This window comes from Lepidochelys kempii, chromosome 4, assembly GCF_965140265.1.
Source record: "Lepidochelys kempii isolate rLepKem1 chromosome 4, rLepKem1.hap2, whole genome shotgun sequence".
NCBI classification, from domain to species: Eukaryota; Metazoa; Chordata; order Testudines; family Cheloniidae; genus Lepidochelys; species Lepidochelys kempii.
The window spans coordinates 26,196,680-26,212,674 of NC_133259.1; the positions used below are offsets into that span (position 1 = coordinate 26,196,680).

At 40.7% G+C, this 15,995-nt stretch overlaps 1 protein-coding gene across 3 annotated transcripts in view; it reads right to left on the reverse strand.

The window, feature by feature from the left end:
• The window catches only part of TSPAN5 (tetraspanin 5), a 117,791-nt gene that overhangs the window by 26,006 nt on the left and 75,790 nt on the right, over positions 1-15,995 (reverse strand). For all 3 annotated transcript variants that reach the window (XM_073340760.1, XM_073340758.1, XM_073340759.1), the window contains one exon: positions 464-514. In XM_073340760.1, coding sequence (XP_073196861.1) covers positions 464-514 — 51 coding nt within the window. The remainder of the gene's footprint in view (positions 1-463; positions 515-15,995) is intronic.

Below are 15,995 nucleotides of genomic sequence, written 5' to 3' on the forward strand. Positions count from 1 at the left end.
TTTATTTATTTACTTATTTTTAAAGATAACTGAAGGGACACTATAGCTCAGTCTTGTGCTTATTTTTTGTAAGCGTGTAAACTAATTTAAGCCACAGCTACCAGTAGTGTTGTAAATTCAGAGGCAAAAACAGAAAAACTCACTTTCATTTGGTTTGCTTCCTTTTATGAGAGTACACTATCATACCAACATTGCGTACCATTGAGAGCTCTGTGCTGTACTTTCCATGTATGCGCTGCAGTGGCTATTCTGTCTGCATCTGTCAGTTGAACTTTCTCGCCAAAGCAGCCTCCCGAAAGATGCCAAGGTCTCCTTCTAGGTGAGGCAAGCTAAAGTTTCATTTGACAATGGGTCTGATTTTCTCTCCAGTATGGAAAGTGTGTGAATGGGTAGCGTGTGTAATATATAGCTCGTCAATTGGTCACTAACAAAAAAAACTGAGTTTATGTTATATTCAACTTACTTTTTCATTCCATGCCCACAATCCAATTCCAAGAAATGCTATGCCCAGAAACTGAAAGAAACAAGAGGAAATTCGGGTAAGAACTGTGAATTGACTGTTACAAACATTTCATATATCAATTGCCCCTTCATCTTCACCCCTCTGTCTGGGAACCTCTGTACCTCTGACAGTCATGTCAAGATTTTTCCTGTGCTGTCGGCGTCCGAATACAACAGCTTCTCCTACAATTCCACAATTAAAGTTAGAGAATGAAAGGCTGTTTTCCTGGCACAGCAAACAGCCAGAGAACAGCAGGATAAGGGGGAAGATCCCTAAAGCAGCACAGCCAGCTTAATGCTTTCCCACATACACATCTCAGACGCCATGAACATCACTTCCCCAACCACTCCACAAACCAACTCAAAGAAATATCTCCCAAGCCTCACATAAGCCAAGATCTGCAGCAGGACAACACAACATACCATCCTCGTTTTGCCAGTCAGCTGTACAGAGTTGCTTTCCATGCAACGCACAATAAGAGAAATTCGGCTAGAAGGAGGAAGCACTAAAATTCATATTCATTACCAGATATAGTTATGTTGCCCACATAATGGCCTATCAATGGGTACATTTTTAGACGAGAACTGTCATCAGAAAAAACTACTAAAAATAATCCTAAAATAAATCTAAAACAAACATAATTTTATAGCTTTCTATTTATTGGTTGCTTTCATATTTCACGACGAACAAGCTACTTCAGTAGGCCATGCAGCCAATAAGACACCATATCTTTACATATCTCAGAATGGCACAGCATATTTTAAAACTATTGATCTCTCTCTCTCTGCATTCAGAAAACATTCAATAAATTAAATTAATAAATGACTCAATCTTGCATTCCCAAAATATGCACGTTTCCTTTCTCAAGTAGAACTTGCAGAGTTGAGCTATACTTGTGGTTTTGGTTCAAAGAGTTTTGCAAAAATTTTCTTCCAGTCTTGCTTCACATGATTTAAACACCTTTGAAGTTCTGGGTTTGTACTAACGCCAGAACTAAAGTCTATTGAGACGGATGAGGTTTTATAGAATACTAACTCAAACCACAAAATTGGTCCAAATTAATGGAAACTGAGTCAAGACTGACAAATTTTGAGTTACTATTTACCACTGATTACATCACAATCTTCATGACTTCAGGGGACAGTTGCCCATCTAAGGAATTCCTTGTTCCATGGCTTATCTTCAGTACTGTATATGCCCATAAGATTAACAAGTGCCATGCTGCTTTAGGATTGTGTAACAGTCAAAAAGTTGAGGCTTTAATATAAACAAACACACACAAAATAACAGCCAATAACCAATGAGCAAAAGAACTACTTAGAAATAACAATTCCAGGGACAATGAGTTGTAATCACTACAATCACTCCTCTCTGGCAATAGGAAAATGTTGTTTTACTCATGTTCTATGGTTTCCAGGCATATTACTAGTTCAGCTGAAGTGTATGTTTGGCTGCTATGGCCCAGCGATACATGCATACCAGCTTCTTTGGTCATCCAGGAGACTCCAGAATGACCCTGAAGCCCGCACCACTTCTCACATATCCCATTGGCCGGGAACGGCGAACTGCGGCCACTGGGAGCTGCAGGAGGCTGAGCCTGCAGACGGTCAATGAAAAAGAAACGTCTCGCGGTCCACCAGCAGATTACCCTGAGGCCGCGTGCCAAAGGTTGCCAACCCCTGCATTAAAGTTATTGATATAACTCCCTCACATGACAGCTATTAAACTCTGACTTTATTTGCAAATGTAATTCTCATGCTAGGAGTCAGTCTATTTGACCTCTGTGCAATGGCTGGAGGCAGACGTCAGGAGATCCCTGTAAAATGTGGGTGGGGCCCCAAAGGGAATTCACCCATAAGAAACACACACAGCTACCCCTCAACAAAAGTAAGGAAGGGGAAGGCTACAATAAAAGCAAAACAGAATAAAAACCGCAAGGATCAACTAATTACAGTTGCCATACAGAATGAAAACAGGAAGGAAGTATACGTCCAAGTTAAAATGAGGGAACCAGAGGGCACACAGAGACTTCTCAGAGAAAGCACCTGAGCAATCAGGGGACGCTGGCTGGATATATGATCTAAGGGGCGAAAGGAAATAGGTGTCACAGTCACAGAGAAATCCCATCACCACCACTGGTCAACCTCCTCAATAGAAGGAGCCAGACAGACAAATTTGGAGACTGAAGTCCTCTGTTTCTCCACAGAACTGATACAACAGACAGCAGTATAGCAAGCTTTCTCCACACCTGGTCAGCATGACTGGATTTGTCCTATAGGGGTCACTCTAGTAGCATTTCGGGTTATACACTTCAGGCCAGATCCTCAAATGGTGTAAGTCAATGTGGCTCCACTGAAGCCCATGGAGCTATGCCAATTTACACCAGAGGAGGTGCTGCTCCTTCAAGTACATTTTAGTCCTTGGCCTCTCTGTTGAGACTGCCAACAAGGGTTCCAGTTAGTGGCATGGGTGGTAGATTTTTTTGCGATATTAGAGACCTGCCCACTGGTCAAATTCAAAGCCAGTTTGAATTGGGTGGGTTACAAATCAATAACCCAGACACAAAAGGCTCTATATACCCTGATCCACCAAGTCCCACAACCCTACTAAACTTTAACTACTTTCCTATGCCCCTGAATAAAAAGGGAAAATGGCTGTGTACTACGACATAATACCCTGAACCTTTGCCATTTTTTGTACATATACCTGCAAAGTTACTTTCAAGAAGACATCGAGTACCAAGCTCTAAAGATAAGTAATCCTGACAATGTTTTCCTGCCATGAAGGAAAGATGAAGGGGCAGCTGGGACTCCATGCAACATCCACTGTAAAATCTATTTCAATGAGTAAATGTCATGGTAGGAATTGACTTTGTGAATTAAATGAAGTGTGCTGTAACCCAAAAGATATTGTAGGGTTCAGAGTTGAAACTCCTGTAAATGATCCATCAGGTAACCAGAATGGGCATATTAAACATCTCCTCTCTCCACACTGCCTGCTTACTAAATGGTACCATGGAGCAAGATTAACTGCAATGTAAGATAATGCTTGTCAAATGATTAAATCTACAACTCACTAATATACACCATTCCAGCATGCCGTGAGAGAGCACTTTTTAAATACCTAACAAACATCTTTAGGGCAGGAGAGATCTACAGCATTGCAATGTAACCAAGCAGAGCCTCTAATATAGAAAGAAAAGGGGGGACGGGGACGCACAAGTGTGCGCACATGTGTGAGATTTTCTCCTCTGGCTTTAAAGAGTTCAGCTACAGAGCCAACTATATAGGCACTGGTTTGGGGCCACATAACAGAATGTTGCTCGAATGGCAAATTGATTTTCTTTGCAGTTTCTCTGCAATAAACTGATCCTGTTCATAGATTTTTTTTTTTTTTTTGGCGTTCAGTATATTTTCTCTTAAGAGCTGTGTAAACAACTTAGTATACTAATGATTTTTCTTTCCAAAACCATGCCAAGAAAATACATTTACCTATCTGGGAAAAGGAGAGAGGGGAAATGGAGGGGATTCCCCAGCACTGAACTCAACAGCTTCGTAGTGAGTTCACTTCTTACTTCTATGCATTTTCAAAAGAGGCTATTTTAGTTATGTGCCACGAGAATTTCTATAAAATGTTAACTTAATATTAACCAAAACACTCAAAACTTAGTCATGTTTTCAGAAAGGCACACTGTCAAGTATTTCAGGCCCAAAATTTTACATACTCGTTAAAGTTGAATCATCAGCAAATGTCCTCCAGATCATATCCACAGGTTTGGTTTTAAAAATCAGTATCCCTTGCCCTAAAGGTCTAGCGATCTTGCCCTTATACGTGCTTGAGACCAGTTAAAGTCAGAGAGAGCTTCGTGTGTAGGCTGCAGAATCAGGTCCGACTGGTCCGTAATTACTATCAAGAGACATGGATGCTAGCACCACACTTTACCTACGTTCCAGGCGAACACGAGAAGTTGGTACGATGCCCTATGTTTGTATAAGGGGCACATGGAAAGCTTGATTTACATGGGCACCTACAGTAAACAAAAAACATCTCTCTCTCCTCTCTCTCTCTCTTTTTTTTTTTTTTTAAGTACCTACCTACTTGGGAACGGAGAGCTCAAGTCTTCATTCCAGGTAGATAACCAGAGAGACGTTCGCTAACAGGATTTAAGTTACCTGATAACTTTTAGATATACGGCTCACATTTCAAGCCGTGATGGGACACAATACATCAGGCCTTAAACCTGCCTTGGCCCAATGACAAGAACATTACCCCCAAGAATTCTGGAATCCAACAGAATCCATTAATCACAGAAATATCATCATCACACCACTTCCAGTGCCCTGACAGGCAAGAGGGAAAGCCCTGTCTTCCATCTGGAAGAGACAATGATTAGACCATAACTAATTGTCTGCTGTCTACACCCCACCACCACCACCACACACACTAAGTGTTAGATCAGATTCAAAGTGTCACCTCCTCAGCTGTAAGCAGAGCTAGGAACCATCTGGGATGATCATATTTACCACAGTGGCTGTGACTAACCCGGGAGAGCTGTCATTCACATGGATGTTGAAATTCCCCAAGACAGCCAGCCCTAGCCGCTGCAACAACAGGCTCCAAAAGACCACTCTGGCAGCCGTGACAGGAAGTTTGGGGGAATGGCATGGCGGTCTGTACTCCACAAGGACACCCTCTGCCCTCCCACAACCCAGTCAGCCTCCTCCTAGCACCTGCCTATCAGATAGACAAACTCCTTTGAGAGCAATAGGGCCCTTTCTACATCTGAGATCAGATGCACACCCAGTACTGACTCCAAAGCTGACTTTCTTCCTCATATGGATTTTTTTAACTTCTTTCCATATGGAGGAAGGGGCCTTCTCTGCATCAGCGTCTAGAACTTCACCTACTGACTTGCTGAAAGCCACTGGGTCTCTTCCCCTTCTGGCTCTTTCCCCTTGCCAAGCCAAAGCACCCTTAAATTCCTTACTGTTACACGGTGCTCTTTCACATATTCTTCCAATAACAATATGTGCTTTAATAATCTTATATTTAAAAAAAAAGATTCCCTCATTTTCTTCACTGTAACTTTTAAGTTCATCAAGTTCTCGGAGCACCCTACCTGTTTTGTCAGTCCTCTTTTGTTGTCAAATGTTTCTACTTCATCTTCCACAAACAAACAATCTGTTTTTTTTTTTTCATTTCCTCTATTTCAACAGAGAGAAAATCCACTATGTCTTATAATCCGTGTCATACAGGGCCACTACTGCTGCTGATTAATATCATGTGGAACCATACAGAGATACTGAGGCCCTGAGCTTCAAGGTATCCAATCTTTGGTTACTCCCTCCAATACTCCCTTTTTGTTCTTGTGTTTTTGTCTGTACCATATTATCTGCAATCCAAATCAGGGCCTAAGTGTGCATGCAGCTTTGTGGCCAGAAAGCTCTATCCCCAGGGGCATAAGTACAAAACAAAGATTCGTCTCGTGATTTCTTTTTCTATTTATTTCTCCAATTTAAAATTTTCCTTACACTGTTGGAAACACAAAACACAACAGTATTGCCTGAATGTAGGAGAACAAGGAACTGAAGCTGCCTAGGAGCACAGCATGAAATTGATCAGCTTAGTTGCAGAATCCAACCTGTGTAACATACAAAAGTGAACATTAATAGTGAGAAATAAGTTTACATTTTTAAAATTACTTCAATGTTAAGCTCAGCTGTTAATAACTCAGAGTAAGGGGGGGGGGTGTTTATATATATATAAATTATTTTTATTTTAACAATGAGCCTTCAAGTTTTGAAGGATGTTACACTCTTTCCAGACCTGGGCCAAACAATATAATCACACAGGAAGGAGTTAGTAGAAATTAAATTGATCTTTTTTGGACTGAAGTGTTGAGACTGCAATTCTAACCTATGTTAAATCTGGGATGTGCCATTTGCTAGATAACATCAAGGTAGAAATTGGAACTGTAGACCAAGAATCAGATGTTTCAGCAGTATGACCTGGATATAATTATTAAACAGGGGTTTGAATCGAAACCCTAGATCCAAACACTGGATCTGTCTCAGAGGCAGAACCAACACACCAGCTACAAGTGTTTCTAAACATGGAGTTTCAAATTCCAGATCCAAAACTGAACTTTCCCAAAGTTCAGGGTGTTTGGATTTGTCCCATTATGGAGATTGGTTCAAGCTGTGAACTCTGATCTGAAACCAGATCTTGGATTTTGGTTTGGGCTCCATCTCTAATAAGAACAGATTATGTTTAAGCATTCTAAATCAAACCAGAATATGAAATACCAATTGCTCAGAGTATAATCTCCTCTGTGATGCTTCTACTAAAGAGCCAAAAAGTACATATGAGTTACAACTAACTCTGCTGTTTTTTTAACTTTATACAGTTTGCATAAGAAAGTTGTACTAAGTCCTTGTGGTTTAAACTGGCTTTCTTTGAAACTTGAAGGGATAAAACTGCACAATGAGCACACAGATGATGCTTACAAATACATCACTTTTGGAAAGGCAAGGAAGGAGGGAAAGACCCCATTCTTGCAAGGAGAATTAAACAGTAGAAAAACAAACAAGATGGCTAAAGTATAAAACTATTCATAAAAAAAATCCGTATTATGGCATTTGGAAATGGCAAAAATCTTTGAAAAGCTTTGGTAAATGCTGTATTTTGTGTGCAGTTCAATGTTGCTCTGTACAGAAGTGTGAAACGGTAAATATAAATACAATAGTTTAATAAGCAGTATGTACATGCGTATTTTGGGCCAGAACCGCAGCAGTAAATTACCATAGATCCATAGACTTTAATTAGATTTACACCACTTGAGATATTGACCCTTTGACTGGAGTTGAGGCTTATTATGGTAAAATATTGTCATTAGTTGCAAAAAGTGACTAACAGAAGGATATATATCACTTGAGTCAAAGGAAACCCATCCCATACTGTAGCCTGGAACATCACAACCCCCAGCCTATAGTAAGAGTTATGAGTTGGACATTAGGAAAAACTTCCTAATTGTCAGGGTGGTTAAGCACTGGTATAAATTGCCTAGAGAGGTTGTGGAATCTCTGTCATTGGATGTTTTAAAGAATAGATCTGACAAACACTTGTCAGGAATGATCTAGTTATTATGCAGTCCTGCCTTGAGTGCAGGGGACTCGCCAAGTTGACCTATTGAGGTCCCTTCCAGACCTTCACTTCTATAATTCTATGAGTAGAGGTGGCAGGACGACTGGAACAGCATTCCCAGTTCTGCTGCCATCCAACTTGTTGGTAGGAAAAGACAAGCGCAGCCTATTCGTTGAAGACCCTTAAAGAGAATCAAAATATGTATATATTGATCCTCCCCTCCAGTCCCCAAAACAGAAATCTCTGTCCCCTTCCCTCTCAAAGGCAACTGAAACAAGAGCAGGGGCCTACCAGAGGAAAGGATCGATGCCCAGACTACCCCAAGGACAGAGATACTATGGTGATGAACTATACAAGAATGCTAAAAATAAAATGAAAGCCTGTGGTAGAAGAATGGGGTTTCATCATGAAACCAGTGAGTTTCTCCAGAGATCACTTTGGGATTGGTTTGGAGTTTTCAGTTCACAACTACAAAACCAAAACTTCCAGCAAAGAGATGTGAACATATACACAAAACACTCTAGTCACGATAAACATGCCAACCAAAAACCAGTGTATTTCCCACAACTCTTACACAAATATCCCCCACCTTGTGTGACCAATTCTGCCTTAATTTACATCCAAGCCAGTCAGCAGAATTCTCTCCACTCACATTTGAGAAAGAGAAATATTCTGCTTTCAGTCAAGCATCAACCAACTTCACTTCAGTCACAAGAACTACTCCGGATCCATACCAGCCTAAAAGAGCAGAATTTTACCCTCTGTCTACAAATTACTCTAGATATTTTAGAGAAAAAAGGCCTAATTTTCTCTTGCCTTGTATCTTGTATAGCCATTTAGACCTGTGCAAAATGACTACAGAAGGCGCATGGTGGCAGAGAATCAGACCCAATGTGTCTTCAATATTCCTTGTTTGGAGGCAGACCCTCTGAAAACCTTGTTGTCAAATCTTTAAGGAGCAGGTTAAGGAGAACAAATATTTAGAAAGGTTTCAGAGTAGCAGCCATGTTAGACTGTATTCGCAAAAAGAAAAGGAGTACTTGTGGCACCTTAGAGACTAACAAATTTATTTGAGCATAAGCTTTCGTGAGCTGTAGAAAGCTTATGCTCAAATAAATTTGTTAGTCTCTAAGGTGCCACAAGAAAGCTTATGCTCAAATAAATTTGTTAGTCTCTAAGGTGTCACAAGTACTCCTTTTCTTTTTGCAAATATTTAGAAAGTCCTTTAAAATATAATATTTGGCATTATACAACAGTGGTGCAACACTTTCTACAAGATAAACTTTACAACCCTCAGCCTTCCACTCATTAATGTCAATGTAAAGCAAAAACTACATTCAAATTTCTCTCCAGCAAATCAATTACTTGAGAATAATCAGACAGCATGTAACAATACTTTATCATTTCACTGTCCTTAACTGTTTACATGCAATGAACAAAATTAACACAATAAAGACTATTGCTGTATACTTTATTCTATAATCTCTCTATTCTTCTCTCAGTATTAATTCACATGTTTAGCTACATTCATAAGCAATAATCCCTTTCCTAGCACTTCAGTGTTTTCAGAGGTGGGTTGAACAATAAACATCTGAAGTTACATACATCCTTCTCTAAGTGTTATTAATCTTGTTGGCTAGCAGGGGAAACAAAGCACTCAGGTATGATCATTTCTTTGTTGTGAGGGGTACAGCACCTTACAAAACTGCATATATAGTTTAAAAAGTAACATGGTAAATAATGGTACAAAACTAAAACAGTTGTACATTGTAAGCACAAATGCAGATTGATCACCTCCTACTTCACACACAATTTTTTAAAAATTTCAGTTGACACTCTTATTAAAACAAAGAATTTAAAACAGACTACCACCAAAAGCATCACAGCTGCAGACTAAGTAGTAAAGGGGTTAGGTAATATACCACTGTCACATACCACCGAATGCCAATATGTCCTGCGTGAGGAAGATTTATAAAAATAAAACAGGCTGGACAAATCATTCCTGTACGCAGTTGCTTCATTTTACACCCTTACAATAACAATAGAATGCACACGTTCCTATACAATAGGAACAAACCAGAGCTGTAAAGTTTTGACTCAGATTAAAACTTCCTCAAAATTCAGGGTTTTTTTGGATCCATCTCTACTATGCATGCATGAACTTCTTTGCTATGAGTACTGACAAACACTTCTTATTACAGCCTTTTAAAGCAAAACTGTTGGGGCTAGTAGGCCCAAAATTGTCACTATGTCAGCCAAGTTTGTGTCACTCAGGGGTGTGAATATTCCACCCCTCTGATTCACACAAGTAACACCGACATAAGCTCTAGTGTGCACAGCACTATGACAGGGGGAGAAACTCTCCCGCCAGCATAGCTTATGCCACTTGCAGGAGTGGGTTTTTTATGCCAACGAAAGAGCTCTCTCCCGTCAGCACAGAGCATCTTCACCAGACACGCTGCAGCAGTGCAGCTATATCGGTACAGCCGCGCCGCTGTCGCGCTGTACATGTAGACACGGTCATAAACCCAGCATTTTAGACTGCCTTCATGCACACTGGGTTCTCTCTTTCCATGACTGTGTACGATATACTCTAAGCCCTCCAGAGAGCACGATTTCACTCTATATCCTGGGCACATGAATGAAACAGGCATAGAATGAGTAAGAGCAATGTACATAGTTGCATCTTAAAACACTCAGTCCTCTGGGGTTTTGTACAGTCACTTTACAGACTGTGGCATTGCTTGGTGGGATTGGTTTGTTCTAAGAAAAAAAATGTTTTTCACGGCTCATGGCTGCATGAAGGAGAATATGCAACTTTTTGAAGTACCATCAGTAAAACATGGGCCTTCTGAACCTTGGCAGTGTCCCTTTAAGTTGTTACAAGTCACTAAACTGACTCTAAAATATACTACTGCTCTAAGACAATCCTTCCCAAAGCAATATTTCTCTCGCCTGTGCTATAGCATTCATAGCTACAATACACAAGAGAAATATTTAAAAGGTGGGACACTGATTAAATTCTTCCTATAATTTTTTTCCAAGAATAATTTTTTTTTTTTTGGTCAATCTTGAACTGATATGAAGCACGGGCATTCATTTCAGGTTTCTTTTAATCATTCTCCAAGAGGAAGACTATTTTGACTAAACCTGAATTGAAATACAATTTGCAATTTAGAAAACTCAGTTCATTATTCATAGATCTTCGCAAAATTTGATTTTTATTTTGTAATTTTGACAGATAAGCTTTTTTTTTTTCATTTTTAAGCTTCCCTCCCCTTCCTCCCCCCAATTTTTATTGATTTAAATTTCCAATTGTGGGAAATTTTGGGGTCAGCCAACAAAGTGAAAAGCACAGCTTGGAAGATGACTGAGAAGGCAGCTCACCTGCCTATCCAATCAGTATAGCAGCTTTCATCTGGGCTAGAACACCACATAAAGGGAATAAGCGGGGTTAGAGCCAAGAACCTGCCTCCCTCCTTTCCCATAACTTTTCCACTCTCAGCACCAGCCGGCACAGGATTTCATTTAAAGCTGGTTAACCACAGAGGGTCACCATGGGAAAGCAAACTGCTGAGAGCATACATTATATGTTCATATAAATTTACAGATGTACTGTAATACTTATGAAAAATATGTTGGCCTAGAGCCCATTAATTGTTTTCCCTTGAGCCACTGCCAGCAGGAAAACTCCAAGCAATATGATTAGTGAAGGAAGATACCAGGGTGATTGCTACCTGATTTGATTCACATCAGAGGCAGCCATCTAAAGATGTAAAACAGGCTTTCAGATGTTAAATCTATTCTCTATTTTCATTTTAAATATACAGTTTTAAAGATTAATATATATTTTACAAATAATTATTTCCGTGATACTTTTGATGGATTCTCCCCCAGATGCAGCCGATAAGAATCGCTCTACTCAATTTTTCACACATTTTTCGTTCAGCTGAATCAAAGGCACAGCTGACATTGTACAGTAACCCAAACTAGAAAAACATATCTGAAAATGCTCTGAGAAAGCTGTGCAACTTCTCTCACGGGACTATATTTTTGTTTAATCCACCCAAATGAAAAATTAATTAGACCTGGATGAGACCAGTTTTAATGTAAAACTCTGTGGCTGTTCGTTTATTCTTCTTCTATTATTTTTTGTTAATCTTGGAGTAGGTTGTAGATAGAGTGGGCAGCCGAACATAATTTTGAGTGCAAAATCAGTTGTCGCTACTCTTATTGCTTTTTGAAGTTATTTAATTCAGATTGGTTGTGCAGGACATCTGTTTTCTGTTACAGATGTTACATGTATTTAATTTTATTGCTCATTGGTGGTGCAATCAATGCTGTGTTGTATGCAATACTAACTATAGATTAGTGATGCCCTAAAGGCTCAAATCCCTCTCTTCTTGGCCATAACACAAACTAATGCATTGGAAACCAGAACGAGGAGGGTGCATTTCTGGATGAGTCCAATTTTTTTCCACTCAGACATATGAACAACAGTTTAAAACATAGTTAAAATGAGTCTAACTCTTTCCAAGCTCACAGCATTAGAATCACTTTCCAAATTCAAGTCCTAGTACTGAAACACGTACTTTATTTGAAGCCAAGATATTACAGATCTTTTTCTAGAAAACATACAGTATTCACGCACACACCTCTCTTTGCAGAATACAAGCAGGAAAGTTAAAAAACATGCTTTCATGCAGTCCAAACTCCCTAACAGCACTATCGTTCTTACTGTACAAAAAACCCAGACTCCTTTTAAAAAACCCAAACAAAAAAAAACCTGGACATCAAACGTTTAAAGTATCTAACTCCCTCTCTCAAGCACTCCGCCGAAAATACACCACTTACACAACCTTAACTTTCACCCCTTCCAGGCCCCACGCTACGCTCCCCCAACCTTTTGTCCCTCCTCCTACCCCACCAGTCTCCTGCTCCTCCAGGGCCCCTGCATCCGGAAACTTGGGAGCGCTGCTCCACCTATCACTACTCCATGGGCTCCTACCCAAAAGCCAAACTCTGCCCTGCTACATTTCCTATCCAGTCTCTTTCCCTCATCCATGCCAGCCCATCTCTGGCACAATGCCTGAAATCAGTTTATATTTTTACAAACATTTGAAAATAATTGTAAGTTGCCCGGTATATGCAGGAAAACAGCTCTGTATGAGCGCAGCCCAAGCCATGGCCAAGAGTGGTAGGAAAGAGGGAAGAAAAAGGAAAAACGAAGAAAAAGATATAGCATTCTGTATTGCTCAGCTTACAGCATGCCTCTGCAACTAGTCCAACACACAGGGAAGGGCGGTGGTCAGGACCAGGACTTTTCATTCTGTCCCCAAAAAGGAAACAGAAGAAGAAGGCAAACAAAGGAGGGCCTCTGGTGGGCCATATTGCAAGACAGGCATTTTCCCAGGTCCTTCTTCCTGCTGGTGCCTGGGAGCTTCCTGCCTTGAGGGAGAGACTTCCTCTGACTACTCTTTATATTCTTGTTCTTCTGTCTAATGAGCACATAGTTAATTCCTTCCCTACCTGCCTCAGTGAGGGCTATTTATGTGCACCCCAATCACAAGCTCTTTTTATGGGGCCACCGTCAACTCTATATAAAGCTGCAAACTGTGATAGGAGTCAGATCATACAAAAAAATTTCACTCCAATTTACAAAGCTCCTGCACAATGTCTCAATCTGGAACAGAGGTGGAAGCAAGCTCCACCCTCTAATGAAGGCATTTGGTACACCAAGGTCTTAGCTGCCAGGAACTGGTAGTAGTCCTATTTCTTGCCAATGAATATGCACTTACATTACTGCATTAGCTATGACATAGGTGTAAGTGGTTGCGGCCTGACACAGAGTGTAGGATCATGAAACCACTAGCAGTTATAGAGGTACTATATCGACACTAAAGTGTGCTGAAAAGAATGTGCAGCAACTTCACTGCAGGGAACTTGGCTCAGCATAACTCAGTCATTTTGCTATTAGCCAGTGCCACATCCCACCCACCTCCGTCACCACAGACTGGGTCATTTCAACTGACAAGGCTCAGCACTCCATTTATTAGGACTGGTAAGCAAGTGCGTGGGAAGAGGAAAGCAGGGACTGAGTCACGCTAAATGAACAGGCCCACTGTAAGTGAACAACTCCACTTTCATAAACAGACCTGGACCATGACAGTTTTGTCTTGTTCTTGTCTCATTTGAAAGAAAAATGGCTCTAAAGGTCTAGAAGAAACGTCAGTAAACAAAAATCAGAGATCACACAGGAACCTTCCCTCCAGCAAAAACATATTATCTACAGTGATATTACTGATTCACTGGGTGTTTTGTTTCCATCATCACTGGATATTAATACTAATCATACCTAGTTCTTATAAAGCACTTTTCCTCAGGAGATCTCAAAGCGCTTTACAAAAGGGGTATCAGTATCACTATTGACATTTTACAGATGGGGAAACTGCGACACAGAGGCAAAGTGACTCGCCCAAGGTCACTCCAGGGGTCAGTGGCAGAACCAGGAACAGAACTCAGGTCTCCTGAGTCCTTGTCTAGTGCCTTAGTAACTAGGCAGGGAGGCCCAACTTTATTACACAGGAGGGCCACAAACAGAAGCACAACCTTGAGGGGGGAACAAACAGAAACAGATTCTACATATTTTAATAAGATTTAAAGTCACCTGTATTGATTTATATTATAAGTTCAGCTTGATTCGTATGTATGTTGTTTCTGTGTACAGTATTGTCAGTTTACACCCAGGGTCTCAAACATGTGGCCGCAGTCCGCAGAGTTATTTCCTGCAGCCCACCATAGGCACCGACTCCATTGGCAGCCAAGTGTGAAGTGATGTTGGAAAGGGGGTGAACTGGATGGCTACAAATTTTTTCACCTGATGGTCTCTGGACAAAACCAACCAAAGTTGACAGTGAATAAAAGCAGCTATCCAACAGCTGTTTGTTGGCTTAGTTGAAAGAGGCTGCTGATCACAGTGAACATGTGTCCACATCAGAAGCACCACACATCTGTCGTTCTGAGCAGAGGGGCCAAGGTTTGTCTAACCGTGGAGACAAGAGTCCCTATTCTTCCCTTACAGAGCCCCTGGCCAAAGTTGCTCAATTCAACAAGGCATTATGGGAAGCTTGTACTGCTGCCATCTGTGTTGGAACAGTTGCAGGAATAGAAAACTAGTTTCAATAGTGTCAATTTAAATTGTGAGCATTAAACTTGCTTTAAGAAAAAGATGCATAAGAGTAATAGAATTATACAATATTAAAGATTTCTAATCCACTGCCATACAGTCAGTGAGCCTGGAATAAACTTTTTTGTTTTATAAATGTTTAGGTTGACTGTAAATATGGACACTATCTGCTGGCTGAGCTAACAATTCATACTGAATTTAGACACCGTTTGCAAATTATTTTGCTAACTGTGTTTATTCCTAGTTCTAAATATGTCATCTCTATAAATTGTAATTCCTTATGGTTGCATTTACATTACCTCCTACATAACATTATATTTTTCTAGCTTGCATGAGCGCTGGCAGCTAACCCCTCCTGCTGATGCATATCAGTGAGGCAAGCGTATGAGAAAATCTCAGAGACACAAGGAGATGGCATTGTAATAAGTACAAAATGGCTTAGTGAATGGAGCAAAGCCAGAAAGGGACTGACACTGCCTTGCTAAGAACCTTCTGCTACACGGCTGCACTCGGCCTGCCTTATTCTTCCACTCCTACAGAACTGAGGAGGCGTTCTGAGGTTACACAGCTTACTTACTGGAAGAGGTGCAAATGCCAGCCAGACAACAACCTATTTCTCTGCACTACCAGCAACTGCTTTGCATTTACAGGTAAGCTCCTATTTCATTTACACAGATGGAGATATTAAGCACATTAACACAAGACCTTCACTTTAGAAAGCCCTGTAGCCCCTGAATGTTGGCATTATCTTTACATAGAGAGGAGAGAAGGAAGTGTCTTGTCTCTATCAGCTTGTGGCTAAAAAATAGAATATGTTTAACCAGTTAATGGTGCTTCCTATGTAATGACCCTTGACCTGGACAACGGATCTGAATTGAAAAGCCACAACTTCATTGAACTTAACCTAAGAAAGAGGCACTCCCTGTCACCCAGACTCTCCCATACCAGGTATTCTACAGGGCTCCAAAGCAGGAGTTACACAACTCCTACCATATAACCCATAACACAGAGTACACTCTTCTCAGCCCTCCTCTTAGGACTCAGCTCGCTCTTCCAAGTCCGATCACCCACCCCTCCCCACCCACACAAGGGGGACAGAGGGTACAGGAGGGTGAGGACCTCCACCAGTGAAGGCCACAAGGTTTTCCCCTATCTCCTGAGCAC